Source organism: Barbatula barbatula (assembly GCF_947034865.1).
Source record: "Barbatula barbatula genome assembly, chromosome: 20".
In the NCBI taxonomy this organism is placed as follows: Eukaryota; Metazoa; Chordata; class Actinopteri; order Cypriniformes; family Nemacheilidae; genus Barbatula; species Barbatula barbatula.
The window spans coordinates 13,149,718-13,168,314 of NC_136783.1; the positions used below are offsets into that span (position 1 = coordinate 13,149,718).

At 37.8% G+C, this 18,597-nt stretch overlaps 2 protein-coding genes across 6 annotated transcripts in view; one reads left to right on the top strand and one right to left on the bottom strand.

Moving 5' to 3' along the window:
- Nucleotides 1-312: 312 nt before the first annotated feature.
- Nucleotides 313-4,198, bottom strand: tmem183a (transmembrane protein 183A). 4 transcript variants are annotated; one of them, XM_079482939.1, is made up of 10 exons: nt 3,979-4,198; nt 3,680-3,769; nt 2,919-3,083; nt 2,654-2,813; nt 2,393-2,573; nt 2,224-2,304; nt 1,977-2,132; nt 1,764-1,871; nt 555-669; nt 313-488 (listed from the first exon to the last, which is right to left on the bottom strand). In XM_079482939.1, the coding sequence occupies exons 1-10, from the start codon at nt 4,040-4,042 to the stop codon at nt 367-369; spliced, it is 1,242 nt and encodes a 413-aa protein (XP_079339065.1). In that variant the 5' UTR covers nt 4,043-4,198; the 3' UTR covers nt 313-366. The 4 variants fall into 4 exon arrangements, with proteins under 4 accessions (XP_079339065.1, XP_079339066.1, XP_079339067.1 ...); XM_079482940.1 differs by lacking the exons at nt 3,680-3,769; nt 3,979-4,198 and adding an exon at nt 3,169-3,242; XM_079482941.1 differs by lacking the exons at nt 313-488; nt 555-669 and having other exon boundaries at nt 690-1,871.
- A 485-nt stretch (nt 4,199-4,683) lies between these two features.
- ppfia4 (PTPRF interacting protein alpha 4) overlaps nt 4,684-18,597 on the top strand; it is a 76,570-nt gene continuing 62,656 nt past the window's right edge. For both annotated transcript variants that reach the window (XM_079482937.1, XM_079482936.1), the window contains exon 1: nt 4,684-5,658. In XM_079482937.1, coding sequence (XP_079339063.1) covers nt 5,410-5,658 — 249 coding nt within the window. In that variant the 5' untranslated portion in view covers nt 4,684-5,409. The remainder of the gene's footprint in view (nt 5,659-18,597) is intronic.

Consider the following 18,597-nt stretch of genomic DNA (forward strand, 5'->3'; position numbering starts at 1 on the left):
TTTCACGCCACATTACTGTACAGTTGTATTTAAATAGCACGGAAATTGTTTTCTACAGGACGAAAGCACATTGGCATTACACTATTACAGCTAAAGATTATACAGAGACATTTGATAGGTGTCTTCGAAAGCTATTATTTATCTTTCTATGATCACTTTTCTTTAGCCCTCTTAATGTTTCATTATAGTACGTTCTGCAGTTTAATTTGACCTTTTTTACTCTTTTTATCACTCCTCGATTTGTTTTTTGGACAGATGTTCACTTCATTTACGTCTTTTGATCAAACAGTTAAAACAGAACTGAAGCAACATGAAGTAGAACGAACTTTTATTGCAATTTAGTACAGTGGAGGTATCAGCAGTTGTTTAGTATACAGCCACTGGGTGCCAGTATTGAACAATTTTCCTCAAAGAAGGAAAGAGCACATTTCTTTTGAAGACTTTGAAATAAAATAAAGATTTTACTTCACAAAGACATCTGCATCGGACTGTAAAAAGCAAATACATTTAAAAGGGGAACGCCAAAAACAAACATTCTTTGATTAATTACTCACCCTCAAGTAGCTTTACATCTGTATGACCTCCATTTTTCCCAAAAAGGCAAATTAAGGTAGTTTTGGAAGCTTGCTGACTCCTTCTTAGATTGCAACAAAACCGATCTTCAAAGCACTGAAAGTGGGTAAAGACAACTAAAGTTTACCACGCGACTTCGGTGGTTCAGTATAAATTATTATAATGCAACAAGGATACTTTTTGTTCGCAAACAAAGAAAACTAACAACTATATTAAAAACCTTTCCAGCTCAGTTCCCAATCTAAGTCAGAAAGCTCCCAAAACAACCTTTATTTACATCTTTGGGAAAAAATTAGGTCATACAGATGTTAAACCCTTTGCGGGTGAGTAATTAATGGCTTCAATTAATGATTTCCATTCTGGGCCAGATTTCCCCTTTAAATGTTAAAGAGTATTTTCTACATGTAATAAAATACAAATAACATCACTTACAACTAACACTCAATATATGCAAGATGCAGAACTTTAAAAACGCAAGCATGCATTTCAAAGCAGAAACTGGCCCAAAGCACTAAACGCATAAACTGTTCACCCATACCCTCCTAAATCTATTAGCAAAATAAAAGCTACTCAAAATTAATATCTTTTTACATGACACCACTCCAAAGCTGACCTCAAAATTATCTTCATATTTACGATTACATTTATTTGAACAGATCCGAGGGTTTACTGATTTACATTTTCACAGATAGCATAATCTTCTTAATAGGGTCGGAGTTCTAGGTATGCTAGAGAAAAGAAACTGGCTTTTTTCCACATGATTAATGCCATTCAATTATAATTATGGTTTATGGTAAATTTCTAATGCCTGTCAAGAGCGAATAATGAATGCCCTTTAATATAAATCAATCAACATACTTAACACATCAAACAGGCTTTAGTTTTATAGTGGTCAATGGCAGCGTAACATAACGAGACTGGTCTCAAATCAAAAGTACTTTAGACCTTAGATACCATATTTACATTGGAACGCCAAATAGCTTTTGCCATAATAGTCCATTTCATGCATTATGCTGTTGTAAACCAACAGATGTGTAATATTAACTGGCAAATGGACCCAAGCATGAACTGTCATCTGCAAAAGGTTTTGTGTTTGACAAGAATGACTCCGTCTAATTATATGAAGATGTTGGATACTGAGGGTGCCACCAGTCCATCAGACGTACACTGTGGACAGGGTCCAGCACTACCTGCACACCCTGGTCACCCCTCAGCTTCTTCCCTCGAATGACAGGTGAATCCTGGAACTCCAAGCGCACTCTGTGGTGCCTCATGTCTGTACTCACATTAATAGTAAACTGAAAGACACAAAGGTGAATGATTGTCATTATGACACCAATCTGACTTGCATCATCACTATAATTAAAACCTAAAAATGTGAATGGTCATATAACATTACTCACCAAGGTTAATGTCATGCCCATAACAACAGAAGTGAAAATGAAATTGAGGGTGGTGACCCGCAGCAAATAACAGTCAGAGTCTGGATTAATGTGAACATCTTTATATTGCCTGGGCAGCTGAAGACCCAGGTCACACCCATTTTTGCCCTTGGCAGGCTAGAAATATTAAATGACAATTTTATTAATAACAATGTAACAACTGATCTGAATCATACTCGGGCTTTATCTGACACAAGAGTTAGCATACCAGCTTAACAAACTTGAAGTTGAATTCCCACATAGACTCTGATCTACTTCCAGACACTTTGTTAACCCAAAACAACAAACACTGTAAAGGTAAACAAAATAATTTTAATGATTTAAAATACACAACAAAGTTTAAGCAAAATATTACAAAATGAAGTATGACTACACACCTTGGAATTGAGCAGTGTTGTAGGGGTAGATTCTGGTAGAGGAGGGTTTTTGGAAACCCGCAAGCTAAATGGTTCGTATAGGTGAAAAAGCGAGCTTATCACATGGGCACGAAGACGATGCATCTTTCCAAGTGAATCAGGCTGAAGGCGATCAGGGAGGTCTGTATCAATATTATAGTGCCTATGAAAATTAGAAGATAATTATTGACTCTCTTTGATTATGACATGTCCATTTCTAAACAAGCTTAAAAAGTTTTAAACCTTTTATAGAGTCGCGTCCAAAAAGCAGCTGTACATGTGGTGATCCAAGAATTCTTGCAGATTAAAGCAAATCTGCAAACATCCTCTGGCCGAATGTATGCAGCAAGCACAAGCCAAATATCAACTGGATACTCTTCTCCATCTGTGCTCTCACTATTTTCTGAGAATCAAAAGTGAAAATGTACATCTATATTCAAATAGTCAATAAATAGTCTATATCCAGGTACATTCAACTTATTAAAAAAAACAAGTTTGGCCCAATTACCTTTACGCCTTTTGCTTTTCTTTTTGCGGGACCCTTTGATTTCATCCATTTCCTCAGAGTCCAGTTCATCACTGCTACCAGGGGCTTCCTTACACACACTGCTTGCGGAGGACAGCACCTCCTGCACAGGACCCTGGGATGCCTCAAGCCCACAGAGTAATTTCACTAAAACAGAACACAAATCAGGACATTTTAAGGTGGGCAGTATTGTGCAATGTCATTATAGTTAAAACTTCTTAACTCAACATACTTAATAGAAAATAGTCTTAACCACAAATGCTCACTGGGTATTATTTATTACCCTCTTAAATTAAGGTTCACCTCTTATCCAACACACCTGAAGTAGTTAATCAAGGTTTCCAAGGGTCACGTGGAAATTACAGGCAGGTGTTTAAGATAATAAATCAGCACCTTCGTAAATTTCTATAAGCAGGACAGATGCTCACACATTGTCAAAGATGGGGAAACCAGAATTGAAATTTTCCACCTCCAATCTTAAATTGAAAGCGAGTTCTTTTTAAGTCCCTTTAAATGTAGATAGTATCAGTCTAAACATTAGGTTTACTTCAAAGCATGATCAATAAAAATACTAGTCAATATGTGCTCGTCGGAATCTTGTTGACGTAAAATAACGCTTGTTGCCAAGTCCGGTTCGATCAATACGTCCCGTCCCCCCTCCGATGTCCTAGTGATTGGTTGCGGCGAGTTCAGTAGGAAGTGGGTGTTGTCTGGAACGCACCATAAAGCAATTGTTTTTATACCTTCTTTTTCGATTGCATTGACAACGGCCTTTTTAACTCTCCCCGACTTCACGATGGCAGGGTCGGCGTTGGCATAGTCAGCCACAGTTACTACGAGAAAGATGAGCATTTATTAGAACAAAACGTGGAAACCTGTCTCATTTTACTGTTACAGCTTACTGTTGATTGATAACACTTTTGAACAATGAAAGTAAAACTAAATTTGCAAAAACTTCTCAAATCGGCTCATTTAAGTGCATATACCCCACTTAAACAACACTATGCTAATACTTCGCACTGATCTGCTAACAAGTTACTACCTGACTCCGAGCAAACATCTTCGGCTTTAAATTTCAGCCGTTTTCGGTTCCCTTTCTTGGGCATGACGACAGCGGGGGTCTATGGACGTTTATCGAGGATTTGTGCCCTGCCATCTTTCCAGCAGAGGTAACGAAAACCCGATAAAAATAAGAGTGAAATGAAAGAATGCTCCTCCGGGATCTTCAGCCATTATGGAACTGACGCTCAAGGTCGCGTACTTTCTCGCGACGTTTCAGCAGGCGAGAACACGCCGGACTTCGCGCTAATTGGAGGCTAAAATCACACGTGAGTTGGGTTATCCAATCGTATTTCCCGCATGCTTGAGAGGAAAAAGTTGCGCTTCAGAGGTAACGAAACATGACGTTATCTCAGCTGGGTTTTTTCAAAGGATATTGAATGGCCATTTTTTTGCCATTTAGACGTGGACAGGACATTTTGTGTATTTGTACCGGTTAAAGGGTGAAGAAAAATAAAACGTTAACGTAAAATTTGTATCTGACCAGAATGGTGTTATATCGTATACTGCTTTTAATACAATCTATATGTGCGACTTTTTAAATGCAATGTTTTAAACAAATGTAAATATTATTCATACTTTATCTTTTTAAACAACTGTTCCATCTTTTCTATATAAACATGGCTGCCGCGAGAGGGCGCTGCGCTTGACACCATTTTACAAACTCCCCGTACCCGTCTCGACTCTCGTGCATGACAGTCATGTAGTCGCGTGGTGCTGATGTGAGGAACTCTGCCGATTTGTACTGTTTGGGCGAGCTGTGTCGTGACGCCGCGCCAGTTGAATATGCTATTCTCCGAGGACGCGGGAGACTTTGAACCATAAAGTCAACCTGTTCATTTTTCTTTTAAATATGCGCGAATGGTTATGGAGATAGCGGAATAGCTGTGTTGTATACGGCGGCTGGATTGAGCTCGTAGAGGGAGGAGCGCTTCTCTCGGCTCGCCGTGCAGGGAGATGATGATGATGATGGCAGAAGGAGCCGGAGGATGCGGCATACGCGCGTTTCGCCGTTTTCTGAAAGGTTAATGGCAACTGGTGGATGTTAAAGCGACGAAACCGCGAAGCTTTAATAAGCTGAAATCGATTGTGCGTGTGGCTAACACTGTGATGAATTTGTAGAGAAATGAATTGAGTTTCAAGTGACACCGGGTGGATAATGCCAGAGTGGCGAAGGCCGACAATCATGGATCAGAGAGGTCAAGGTGCGTGAATAATGTATGCAGGGCAAGGGCTACAATGAGTGAAATTACAGGATGTATATGAATTTAAAAGACGGACACGCAGATACAGTTTAACGCGCATTTTAAGTGGCACTTAACGAGAGTGGTGGACCTCAAACCTGAATCAAGAATAAAAAAATCGTCTGAGATTTTTTTATTCAATTTGACTTTATAAAAGAACGCATAGCAATATGATGTGCGAAGTGATGCCAACCATAAATGAGGGGGACTCGGTGAGTTCCCAGAGAGGGTCTCAGAACGGCACGGATGCCGAATCTAATTTCGAGCAGTTAATGGTGAATATGTTGGATGAGAGAGATAAGCTGCTGGAGTCGTTACGGGAGACACAGGAGACCCTCATCCAGTCTCAGAGCAAACTTCAGGATGTGCTCCACGACAGAGATGTGCTACAGAGACAGCTCAACTCTGCGCTGCCACAGGTAAATCACACTCACCTGAAACGGGTACACCGGAAGTAGTCCACTGATGTGTTTGAAGAACCCACCACTGCTTGTTTTGATATATGTCTCGTCGAAACGTTTAGATGAGTTGGCAATAATGACAGTCTCGCCACTTTTAAGGGGACTGTTCTTATTCTAAAATACTTTTGTGTTTTGGAGACAAAGTGTCTTCAAGATCTGTCAATGATATTGTGTGTCCCCAATGGATGGGCAGATTGTGATGACATGGTAATTTCGAGAACTTTTAGTAATATACTAAAATGAGTCCTCAGATGTGTCAGACATGGACTAAACTCCAAATTATCGGGTCGTTTTACTGTTAATGGATAGTTCAATGAGAAAAGGATAAGTTGATCTAAAAATGAGAGTCAGTAAATATGCGTTTCTTCCTTGTAAATCATTCACTCTGGCGAATGGAGTGGCGTATGACTCTTTAATTCTTAATAAAGCCCCAAAGGATCAGAATAAAGGAATATCCAGCTGGCTAATCACTGTCTGTGTGTGCCAATTGGTGAAACATAAATATGTAATGTAGACAATTTCACATTCAAATCATGTCAGCTGCCATGACACCTCATGAATATTAAACCAATGGGAAAGTCATTAAATTATGACGCGTTGTGTTTTAACGTCATTGAGATGAGTTCAGTAATGGCACGGTTGTTATTTTGGGTAAATGATTTGAAGAAAGAAAACTTTACCAAATGTTTAGTAATGTGTTTACTGTAGATAATTTAATTGGGAAGGAAATCCCCAGAATAAATGTTTCCAGATGAGCTATTTCTGCAGACGAACTGTAACCAATCTATTATTTATGTTGACACAATCTTTTAAGATCCTCAGACCCGCACAATTATTAGCGATGCATTGTGGTATTGCTGGTGGCAGGGAGACATTTACTTTCACAAAGGTGCATCATTTACTTGGATTTCCTGTGACCCAGAAATGTCAGCTGTAGTGAATGTGATATAGCTTACTATTTAAAGTAGATTGAAATGCAACCTTACCCAGAAGGTTAACAATTAAAAACATTCTCATGAAATTAAATGACGAGGCATCTACAGTGCTATTCCAGAACGTAGCTCAGTTTGATGACATTGAAGGAAGAGGCAATGTCAATGACAGGCCTTTCAAAGAAAAGAAGTTCGAGTGGAACCATGTTATATGACATAAAAATGAGACTCATGTCACAAATGGGAAATGTATGCAACACTGTTTTGTTTGGTCTTTGGTCTGGATGCTCTGAAACCTTCATTTAGATTATATGTGTTAGCAAATGAGTTTAACTTTTTCCACCAATTTCTGAGCTTGTCATTTAGCATTATTCCCTTTCCACAAGCCTTCCTAAAAGACACACAGGGTTAGCTCTTGTGTCTTCCTTTAGTCTAGATCACATTCCTGTTTTGGTCGCTCGCCCAAGACACAAGTGTTATTTATCGATTGAGCGGAGCATCCCCCCACCTCCATCATCTCCCTTTAATTTAGTCTTCCATGCAAGTGATGTAAAAGCAGCTTAAAGTTTACGTCACCCAGCACATACAGGCAGTTAAGAGGTGGGATAATACGGAGCTTGAAGAACTGTCTGCCTGTGGGATAATTTTAACACCCCATTTTATTATTAGCAAACTTGTTTTTAAAGAAGGCAGCGGGACCCCAAACGGTATCATTGAGAAACGGAATCAGAAAGCAAGATTACATTTTTCAAGTGAGGAACACCTTACTGTTCCGTCTCTAGAGGAAAATTGCCTTCGTTTTTGGTGCTTTAACATCTAGGGCCGTTCAAAGCAGAATGCTTCCTTTCATCTGATGCTTTGGAGCATGTGAGGCTGTTGCTAAGAGTCCAATTAGTCCAGTGTACAGCTGAGGTTCACATTTCAACCCTGTGGTTTATCTTATTGCTTGCAAGTGTGAAATAAAAAATCAGTGCACATACCTGTAGAATCTACAGTGTAGATTATGTGGCCATGTGACCTAACTGCTAATATTTAATGTTTGTGCAAATAAATCTAATGGTTCAGTCCTTTCGAATTGTTAAATTATGCTGAGGTTTTATACACTGCTATAGGGCTAATAGAGTGTTTCAGTTAGAGTTGTTAGTACATATCACCTTTGTTTTTATCTATAGTGTGTGAAGATAATTACAGCGTGTTATATCTGATTGCTTTTGTTCCGTTAGGCTGTAATTGCTGCTTCTGGAAGGCAGCCGGTCATGTTGCAGATAAATATTTTGACTATCCATAAAACTCTTGCTTCTGTTCTGAAGTCTAGGTTTGCAAAAAATTATTTTGATCTGTTTTTATGTTTACATTGTAGATCTAAAAGTAATGTCTTACTCGCTTTTAATGAAGCAGAAATTGTTTTAGTGTTTAAAGGAACCTTGTGTATAGAGAGATGTATGCCTCAATATATTTACAATGGCATTGACTTTATAAATGTGAAATAGAAAACAGTGTAACTGTCATAGTATTCATAAACTTTGAAAATAAATATTTTACTCTGAGGCCGCCATTTTTTTGCGTCAAAATTCGTGACATCAAATGGTTGCAACCTAAACCAGTTCTCTTAAAGTTACAGCAAAGAACACATGTTTTCCGTATATAACACTAAAATATAAGACTTCAAACATAAGATCAGACTTATAAATACACAGGGACAGTAGATGGTGGCATGTCCTATTGACACAAGCCAGCCTACCTGCCATAAAAGAAGAATGCGTTGAGTAAGCGTCTGTTCTAGGTAAACATGTATTAAATCATAGTACCGTAACATATCATAGTATAGTAACTACCATCTTTAAGACCGTTAAGACTATTTTAGACATCATCGTCCACAGTTATCGTATACTTTATACATTTTGAGAAGTCATATGTGATAAACACAATAATAAGATGCTTGCGGTACGGCTATTTGTCCTGTATTATGTGAGCTTGCGTGAATATTAGCCCCCGTCAGCTAATGACCCATAGAGATGATAAATCAACATCAAAAAGTCAAAATCTGGATAAAATGCATTTTGTAATGGCTTAAAACATATATATTAAATTTGCAATGATTTTGGTTCTTTAAATGTAGCTACTGTATGTTTGTATCGTTTCTGACCAATAATATTAAAATGTATGAAAATACACAAAATAGTGTCTTTATTTTCATTCTTTATTATTTAATCATTAGTTTTATATATTTTTTTTATTCTACAGCACCTTATATTTACTGAAAAACTGATCTAAGTGTGTCTGTGTTCAGTTCGGCCTCTTGTGCGTGCAACCATTTTACGTCATCGAAAAAGAACATGGCGGCCTCCTTAGGTTAAAATAAGGATTACATTTAGTTTCTTTTTAAAAGAAATTAAAATATTCGATGTGTTTCTAACGCCGAATGCTAGTAGTGTAAGGCTATTACAACATATTAAGCCATACGTCTCTCTGTTAAGCCATACTGAACATGGTTACAAATATTCTTGAGAATATCTTCTTTTGTGTTCTGCATAACAAAGTCATATTGAAATGACAAGAGGTTGAGTAAATGATGACGACATTTTCCTTTTCTTCATCTTCACTTTAATTTGAGTAAAACTTACCTTGATTATTCTTTATAATATCATTACTACATTATTATTGACTGGTTGTTTATGGCATTGTGTAGAAAACTATGTTAATTGTTACCCCTTTGCCAAAAGTCAACTTGGTCATTTAGCATCTTCAGTCAAAAGCATATTGAAAATATTGATGCCGGTGATAAACCAATACACAGACTTTTTGTATTATCAGACTTCTTCTGCAGAGTCATCTTAAAGACAACTGCTGCGGACAGCTGACTGAAATATGTGTCCCATGCACTCATGGGATTTACCACAGTGCAGAGCTAGCATCCTCCTTCTTGCTCTTGAATTAGTCCATCACAGTGTTGGTTTCTCAGCAGTGCCGTCAATCAAACGTGTTTGTCCATTCAGGGAGAACAGGAGTGGGGCTGAGGCCAGGGAGAAATGCCAGGCGGTCTGTGTGCGCTGTGGGTTCTGTTCTGTATTTTGTTTATACATGTGATGCTGAGATGAAGTGACCGTAAGGAATGGTTCTTGAGCTGAGAAGTTATCCTGAGTCATCTGGTTCCTAATGCAGAATTAAGGTGTGTGTTTTATTAATGTGCCCAGTAAGTAGTTGTACCAGAATGTTTCAGAAGCAGGTCAGCATTAAACAGTCAGGTGCGCTTCCAGATACATTTTAAAGGGCGTGGTCTTGTTGCTCTAGCAATGGAGGGTTAAAAAGTTACATAGTGTGTCATGAAGTTCCTTTAGTTGGCTCCAACTATTTCAGTCTGAACGTCTTAAAACATTTTTACGGTGCATTGTGGGAATTTCAGGGATCGAAAGTTTCAGTGCACTGGAAGGATTTTGCGACTGACACAGCGGTTAAAATGGCTGACTCCATGGTCAGTGCCCTGACTACTGGGCAAGGGAGCTGATTGAGACACAGCCTTAGTATGTTTGACGACAGCTTCACTATAACAGGAAAGTCTCGTAAAATAAACTCTCAGAGCAACTCTGGAGATTAAGTTTATGTGTTTATATGCTCATACAGTGCAGACGCAGACAAATCCTCGACCTCATGTAGTATGTTAATCTGTGCACCTCATTCACTCAGACACGCAGAAAAGCCAGATGACATTAAATAACAGGATTATACGTCCCCTGAACTCGTATTATTCCCAGACAAGCGTTAATGTCGAGCCCTGTACTGTATATATAATGTGACAATATTTGTAAAAATGTCTCAATTGTTTTATTTTTATTGACACAACATTATGCAATAAAGAGTATTTAAAATATATAGTGTATAAATAAAACCTTTTTTGATGATTTCTTTTGCCTTTGGTGTATGGGTGAAAATAAATGAGGTAAACTCTGCAGTTGTATGTGTGTGTAACATGAGATCACTTCTGTCATAATCTGCTTCCCCAGGAGATTTATTTTTGAATAATGTTGCAAAAATGTGTATTATAATTTATTTTTAAATGTTTTTTAAATGTAAAATGTTAGAAATCGCACTATAACACTTGATAAAACAACCATTTAAGCATTTATGATATGGTTTTGTTTTAAAAAAACTCCTGTTTTATTAATTCCTGGATAAACGTTTCTGTGCTTGAAATAGTTAAGCCTCATCGTCGTCTCCCTCCATCGAGCGACTCAGCATTCCTCAGCACTCTGTGATAGATGAGCCTGATCAATAGATGCTATTTTCTCATCACCACCTCATTGGAGGACGTCCCATTTTTGCAGAGTGTCTGAAAATGTACACTCCTGAAAGAAAACAGCGTGACCCAGCAGACTGGATAGTTTTTTTAGGCCACTAGGCTAATATTATTTGCATAACGTTATTCCAGAAAATGGCATTGTTATTTTCCTCTGCTAGAATTGCTCCCTGAATTGAAGATGGTATGGACTGTGAATCACATCACAAAGATGGAGATGAATTAACTATGTTTTGTCAAGCAGACAAATTCAGTTTAGCTTGGTTTATTATATTAGAAAGGATCAGGCTTTGTGTCCACGAACCGAATCCTCACTCCATTGTTGACTGGTACCCTGCCGGCACAGGTGTAAAAACGCTATCATGTGACTTGGCAGCTGCCCTAATCTTTACCATGACACCTCTGACTCCAGCACCCTCTCTCAGCAGCTGCAGGTCATTTGTTGACTTAACCTCACACATGCACAAATTTGACAGTTTTTTGCATTGAGATGAAGAAAACATTTTTATTATTTGTCATATGTTGAAATTTCTACAGTTACATCCATATGTGGATGCATGTATGTTTATATTTTTTATTGTTCTTTTAAAAAATAGCAAACCTCGGTCATTCGGTACTGTAAAACATTGCTCATGGTATAGGCATCTCCTGCATCTAATTGAAAAAAAAATGGCAGCTATTTTGATCTGCCTCTTCCTTTAATTTTTGTTCTGTTATGAAATCCCACAGATTTTTGTGTGTGTAATTAAATTAAACTGGAGCAGCCTGGAGCATGTGGCCGGCTTCTGTCTGAAGTCATTTGTGCACTCAAGCTTGTAGTGTACAGCTGATTGTACAGAAGTGCCTGGAAAAGCACAATATTCTCACATGATCTCCCATGTCATGTCCTTTGTACTTAAATGGCTTTACAAGTGGAATTACGGTACCAGACAAAGTACCTGGTGGTGCTTGGCAGTACCCAGACCTACAAATATTTGGTTGTGTATTAATGATGATCAATCTGTGTACTACACTTTTCATTCCTGTACTCTACTCGGGGCTCTAGAATAACATTTGAGAGAGCTGGCACTGGTGCTATCAAGTTATACAGTTGGTGGGGGGCCAGCCCTTAATTTCGTAGCACCTGAGTCATGGAGTGAAGGTAAGAAAAATGTGTTTAATACATTAATAAATTAGGAATTAATTCAAATCATTTTTCATGATTTAATGATTTGAATTGTTTATGTAAATTCTCTTTAAACACTTTACCATATTTAAAGCACATCTTTCTTATAGCTACTTTCTTTATTTGTTGTGACCAACTCTTATAAGAGAACACGATTCCTTTAAAGGTCCAGTGTGTAATCTTTGGGGTCATCTATTGATAGAAATGCAATATAATATATATAGCTATGTCTTCAGAGGTGTATGAAGAGTGTACACAATGAAGCGTTATGTTTTTATTACCTTAGAATGAGCTATTTCTATCTACATACAATGCGGGTCCCCTTGCATGTAATCCGCCATGTTCTGTCAGCCGTCGTAGCCAGTGATAATATAATTATTTATTCCTTGTATTGTTTGTATCACAGCAGTAAAAAAGTAGTTATTATAAAGCACCATGAATGGAGTGTCTTGGGGGAATAGGCTTATTTTGGTCATGCCAAATCGTTTCCTAGGAGAGGGGAAAAGACCCTAAGGAAGTATATTTGGAATTGGTTTGTAATCTTTAGAGCGTTTTCCTCCAGGCGTGATACAGTATGAGTGTAACACAGCCTCAGATACTGTGGCATGGGATTAGGAAGAGAGCTCTGACAATTTGACAAACAGTGAAAGAGTGTAGCACAGAGTTCTAGAGAGAGCGAGAGAGTTGGGTTCTGAGTATCTTAAGGGATTAGTCAGAGGGCAATAACTGTGCGTGCGGAAAAACGTTCTCTGAAATGGTGGAGACAAGGTGAGAATTAGAGAGTTTAGAAGACAGTTTGACCGCTTGTTTTAGGTCATGAATGCAGACTTCTTTCGTATACAAAGTGTTTTTATGCATATTTTATTCACATCTAGTGATAATTCGTAACTGTTTTTACAAGGTGGCTAATTCATATGAATTTGTACTATTTCCATAGGGTTTAAGGACAGTCCGTTTTCACAAGTGACTGTAGGTTTAGGGATGGGCTACATTTATTTTATGGATTAGTTTTCCTGTCATGTTGATTTGGTATAACCGACCAAGGAATGTGATTTTAAGTAAAGAATAAGATCATATTCCATGAAGATATTTAGTAAATGTTCTGCATTAAATATATATATAAATTTTTTTTTATCATTTATGCAGCAAAATCACGAACAAAAATAGCTGGAAACACGCCTTCAGGCATAGCTCGCTGCTTAACGCTCTTTGGGAATTACCCACTCAAGTTTAGTATCTTTTCTAAAGCTTTGAATTTCCACACCCAGGTCCATCTACTCTCCACATCGTCATTACAGCGCGATTTTCTCAATATTTAGATTTTTGGATTCCTGATTTTAAAATTGTTCTATCTCTGTCAAATATTGTCCTATCCTAACAAACATCAATGGAAAGATTTTATTCAGCTTTCAGAAAGTGTATTAATCCCAATTTCAAAATTTTTAGGAAGTACCCTTATGACTGGTTTCGTGCCAATTGTTTTAATTATTTTTATTTTAAATAAACAGTTTGTTGAATTTTGTTGCATGTTAATTTGATTAAATACACAATTTGTTGTATGGGTGTAACTTTGTCGCATTAAAAAAAAAATGATAAGCGGATTGAGTTTAAATTCAAAATAATGGAGAGGCAAGTTTAGCCAAATTAATGGTTCTTCAGAAATAATCTACAGGCACTCTATTGTTGAGGATGTGTACAGGACATTACGTTCTGTCTACAAACGCGTGAATGAAATTATCTAAGTGGGGAATATCAAAGATATCTGGAGTTCCGAATGTCTGCTATTTCAAGCGAGTGGGAACATAATGCATGAAATGGATGGCGAGGCATGTTTTTGTAAGAGTGTGTATTTATTTTAATTAATTCTTTATTGAGCTGCAAGCTTTTTTCATGCCTTATTCATGTGCCACAGAAAACAGTACACCTGTACCCTACAGGCTACCCAATTTGAGGTATGACTGTGCAGAAATATTGATTTTTCAATCAGATTTTACACAACTGTGGTGTGGACATTGTTTGGGTTTTTTATTATTACCGTGAAATATTACACAATGGTATATGACACACCTGCCACACCCTAGCTGGTGTCTGGTGATGTTCCTGCTGTGCTGCATTCAACCCTACAGAGTTCACGCTTTAGCCCGTCCACGTAAGAGTCTTGAACACTAATGAAATATTGCTGTGAGTGCTTTCACACAGCGTGTCGCCGTGTCTTACCCTCTGTAGGTTTGCCAAACCATCTGCCACCAAAGGCTCTCAGCATGATTAGCTCACGGAGATGCCAATTGGTCCCTTCTTGCCATCAGATGGGGTGAATTTTAGCAATGACACAGAAACTGTCAGACCTGAATTAAGGGTATCAGGAGTGTTGGGTATGTATAAAAGTGATTTCACACCCTCACCTTATTTTTTATTGGTTCAATTGATGGTATTACACCTCACTCGATCTCCACTATAGTCCTTGAAACAGATATTTCCAGGCATGTATGAATACAAAGCCATGACTAATGCTTTAATAAACAACCCACAGCACTTACAACCCAAAAACAATGAAGCATTCGTCATTCGGCAGTCACTGTTAAAAAAAGTGTTTAAAGTGTATGCTTTTAGAAAACTTGATGATATTATGCTGTGTCATTGTTGGTTGCTCTGGTTTTGTTTGAAAACCAATCTGAGCCAGCATTTTTGTCAACGAAAACTGAGCTTTTCGAAAACGCTTTCGAAATTGTATACATTTTAAATATACGTTTTCGTGTTGTGTGTGTATGAGGAAAACGGATGGGTTTAAAAACGATGATGCGTTTGTCTTACTGTGACACGGTTGTTTCGGCTGCTCTTTATATCAGTCCGTGCATACTTTAGTGTGCATTTTAGGAGATTTCATTAGTCGCAATAATTGTTTGGCAGCGGAACGGAGTTAAGTTTCAGCTTTATAGTTGCTTGTGTTTCCAGCAGCATCTAAGTTACATTATTCGTATATTAAAAAAGTATGTTTGCTCCACATTGCCGTGACATAATAATGCAGACAGTAAATAAAGGCCTGACAGAAATGACACATGCTGACGTGTCTTGGGTTGTACTCATGCACAGTACATGGATGTAACGTTAAGCGTTTTCAGACGTTTCCATGTGGATGGGCAGCGTTTGGGAAATGCTTGAAAGGGCGAGTGTGCAGAAAGCGTTTTGAAAACCAAAACTCGGTTTTCAAATAAATCACACCAGTGTAGACATAGTCTAAAGCTTGCAGTATATAATCTGTCAGTATTCATGTCCAGCTTCTATAATCCAGAGGCACAGAACCTTGTGTGGTCCTTTCTCTCATAGCACTACATTAACTTCAGAGCTGTCCATCAGCCAGGCCAGGAACAGGAATGCATTTTCCCCTCCAGGGCTAGACTGTCAGTGTGACTGCAGTTTTGCAAAAAACACCCCTGTCATGGTTGAAAGATCCCTCCAAACCTTATGAAACACTCCCACATCGGCATTCTAAAGCCCTTAAAATCCCCTTAAAGAGGGCCCAGAACTCTTTAATAAGTAGGAGGCTTTCGTAAGGTATTTAAGGATAAGTTGTATAATTAATGCATGTGTGAATTAGCATAAAATTAAGAGAGAAATGGTATCAGTGGAGAATTTATAAGATGTATCAGTCTTTATCTTTTAGGGCTGTGCAATAAATCGAAAATTAATCGTAATCGTAAAATTTTGGCCTTCATCAATTACAAAAACAAAATAATCGAGGTTAAAATTGATAAAAAAGCTATAAAAAGCTCTAAGATTACCAAAAAAGTTTATTATGTTTATAGGTTTTGTCTTTCAAGATAATCTTTACAAAATTAACACCACATTTGTTAGTTTTGAAGCCAAAATACAATCGGCAGAAGTAAAAAGCTAACACGATGCTATAAACCGACTACACTTAAGGTCGCTCGATAGCAACGTCACCACCACCAAGACTCCGACAGCTCTTTCAAACTTGATTAAATATTCATTCATTATGTGTTCCCTGGTAAGTTATTACACTGTGATTGAATCCAGATCTACGTTTTAAAGGGGAAGTTCCCCCAAAAATCAACTTTGTGTAAATCTTTACCCACCCACATGATGTTAAACATGTGTAGAAAAGTTCCGCTGTCTTTGGAGCACAAATGAAGATATTTAGCTGACATTCGAGAGATTTCCAGGCCTCCTCATAGACATTAAGGTGTCAGTTTTTGCCGAGGTCAAGAAAAGTACTAAAGACATCGTTAAATTGGTCCATCCGCACATAGTGGCTCAGTTGATTTTTTTTTGAAGCGACGATAATGCTTTTATGTGCGAAAAACAAACCAAACTGCAGACTTCAATCGATATATTCTCCTCTGCCTTGTCAGTGTATGGCGCGAGAGTAGGCCTGTCGCGATAGTCAATTTATCGACTTATCGCACGATATATAAACTTGCGTCCGTAGATTGTGTTTATATATGCATTGTTTACATAAAAACATTTTAACATTGTATCCAATCGCGAGGTCTCTGTTAACGCTGCCCTGTATCTGTGTGTCAATACCGGGGCTCATGCACACACACAATCACACAGTTCCACTCTTTACATACGGAGGTACAGCAACACAACTAATTAACACAAAAGCTGCATTTGGTGCTCGAGAGACAGTTAAGTTAAATATGATATGTCACATGTAGTGTATTTTAGCCTTAAGGTGTATTCATACAAGACCTTTGCTCAGATTTTGCCCAGATTTTCAGTCTGGACTTGTTGCAGAAAGTCTGTGCCAGTCTGCAGATCTGATCGTGTTTCTATTTGAAACTTTCAAAAAGTCTGCAAGTGTATGATGTCTAGTTTAAAAAAAATCTGTTCAGATTGTAAAAGTCTTGTGGTGCTCTTATGCAAAGATTTTTTTTTCTGTATATTAACTGTCAATATGTTAAACTGATATATATATATATATATATTTAGAAATATGTGCAAAAATAAATCTGTAAATTATCCTTTACAATATGTTATATTGTATAATATTGAATAATCCATGAGGAATTGCCTATTTATTCACTCTAAAAATGCACTGCGTCACAAAGGGATGAACCCAACCGTTGGGATGTAAATCAACCTATGTTGGGTTGGTATTTTCCATTGATGGTTCAAAATTTAACCCAACAGCTTCAGTTTGCCCCATTTTGACCCAACGTTGGCATTTTTTAGAGTGTATATTGAAAAATAAAAGCATGGGGTTGTATTATGTAGAACTATATTATAAATAATACTATCACATTATATTACATAATGTGAATATACATACCAGTATATTCCCATACATTTTGTTTGTAAGGGGTGTGTGAAACTCTGCATTTCTAAGGGCATTGTAAGAATGCATGTAATATAATTAAAACCCCCAATTCAAAATAATAATCTGTTTTAGCTATGTTGATGCTGCATGAGAACATAGTGCAACTATTTTAGTGTTTGACAGCACTGTGATTAATCACTCAATATAGTTATTGTGGCAGTCAATTTGGAGTCCTGTTACAGTAATATCATCAGCCCTGTTATTTCTCTCACACCCGCCCTTGTGGCTAAGCCAAGCCGTGTATGTGATAGCCTCATTTCACCGAAGAGCCAATAAAAACATCGCCATTTGTCACTGGACCGAAAGAAGGTGACAAGGAAGATTTCATGCACAAGATGAACCATTTGAAGTCACTTCAAATCCTTGTAAGGGGTTCAGTGCAAGTCGCAGTAGTCTATTTTAAAACTGGATCAGTAGTGAATGGTTCAAGGACTGTAATACTCGTAAGACACATAAGTTGATTGCGTCTATGTTATTCGCCTACATGTAAACTGTCCTCCGGTTGGACAGGTCTTTGTTTGTGTGCATTTGTAAGTGGGAATTATCTCCCACGAGCATGTCTATTTTCAGAGTAAGTTTACTTCGGCATGGTGCAACCACTGCTGAATGTTCTATTAGAAGAAATCTGCTCGACTTTCACGGGTAATATAATCCAATTGAATTATGTTAAGAGGATCGGTTTTTGTTTCATTGTTTTTAAAAGTAAACGCTTTCCCTTACAATATTCAAGTCTTGGGTTAGAAGCGTGTCCAAATACGCAAAGGTCTTGAAACAGCCGCCGAGACTTAAAGACATGCATGTTGACAAGAAGGTGCTAAACTGGACTCAAAAATCAATGGTGAGGAAAATATCTCAAGGAGATTCAAGTAAATTTTGCCTCTGTCATGCTAAATAGGTCATCCACTGAGCCAAGCAATTCAATTTTAAAATTCCCTAAAGGTAGGAATGAGGAACTGAGGAGAACATGAGCCGCTGGTCCACGCGAGTGCCATGCTAAATAAACCATTACGTTACATGGTAACAAGGGGCACATGTGGAAGCGTGGAGTATGGCCTAAGATGCTTGATGTTACTTGTTGAATTTTTATTGTAAAATATTCAAAAAAGACGAGGAACTTTGTGCGGTCTTTGGCCTCAAAACTATTTTGTACTAGCACGTCATGCAG

Coding starts and splice junctions, on each gene's coding strand:
- tmem183a (XM_079482939.1), bottom strand. CDS start 4,042: ATGCCCAAGAAAGGGAACCGAAAACGGCTGAAATTTAAAGCCGAAGAT. Junction 2,305..2,392: donor CAACACTGCTCAATTCCAAG/GTGTGTAGTCAT, acceptor TTACCTTTACAG/TGTTTGTTGTTTTGGGTTAA. Junction 670..1,763: donor GGGGTGACCAGGGTGTGCAG/GTAGTGCTGGAC, acceptor ACCCACTTTCAG/TGCTTTGAAGATCGGTTTTG.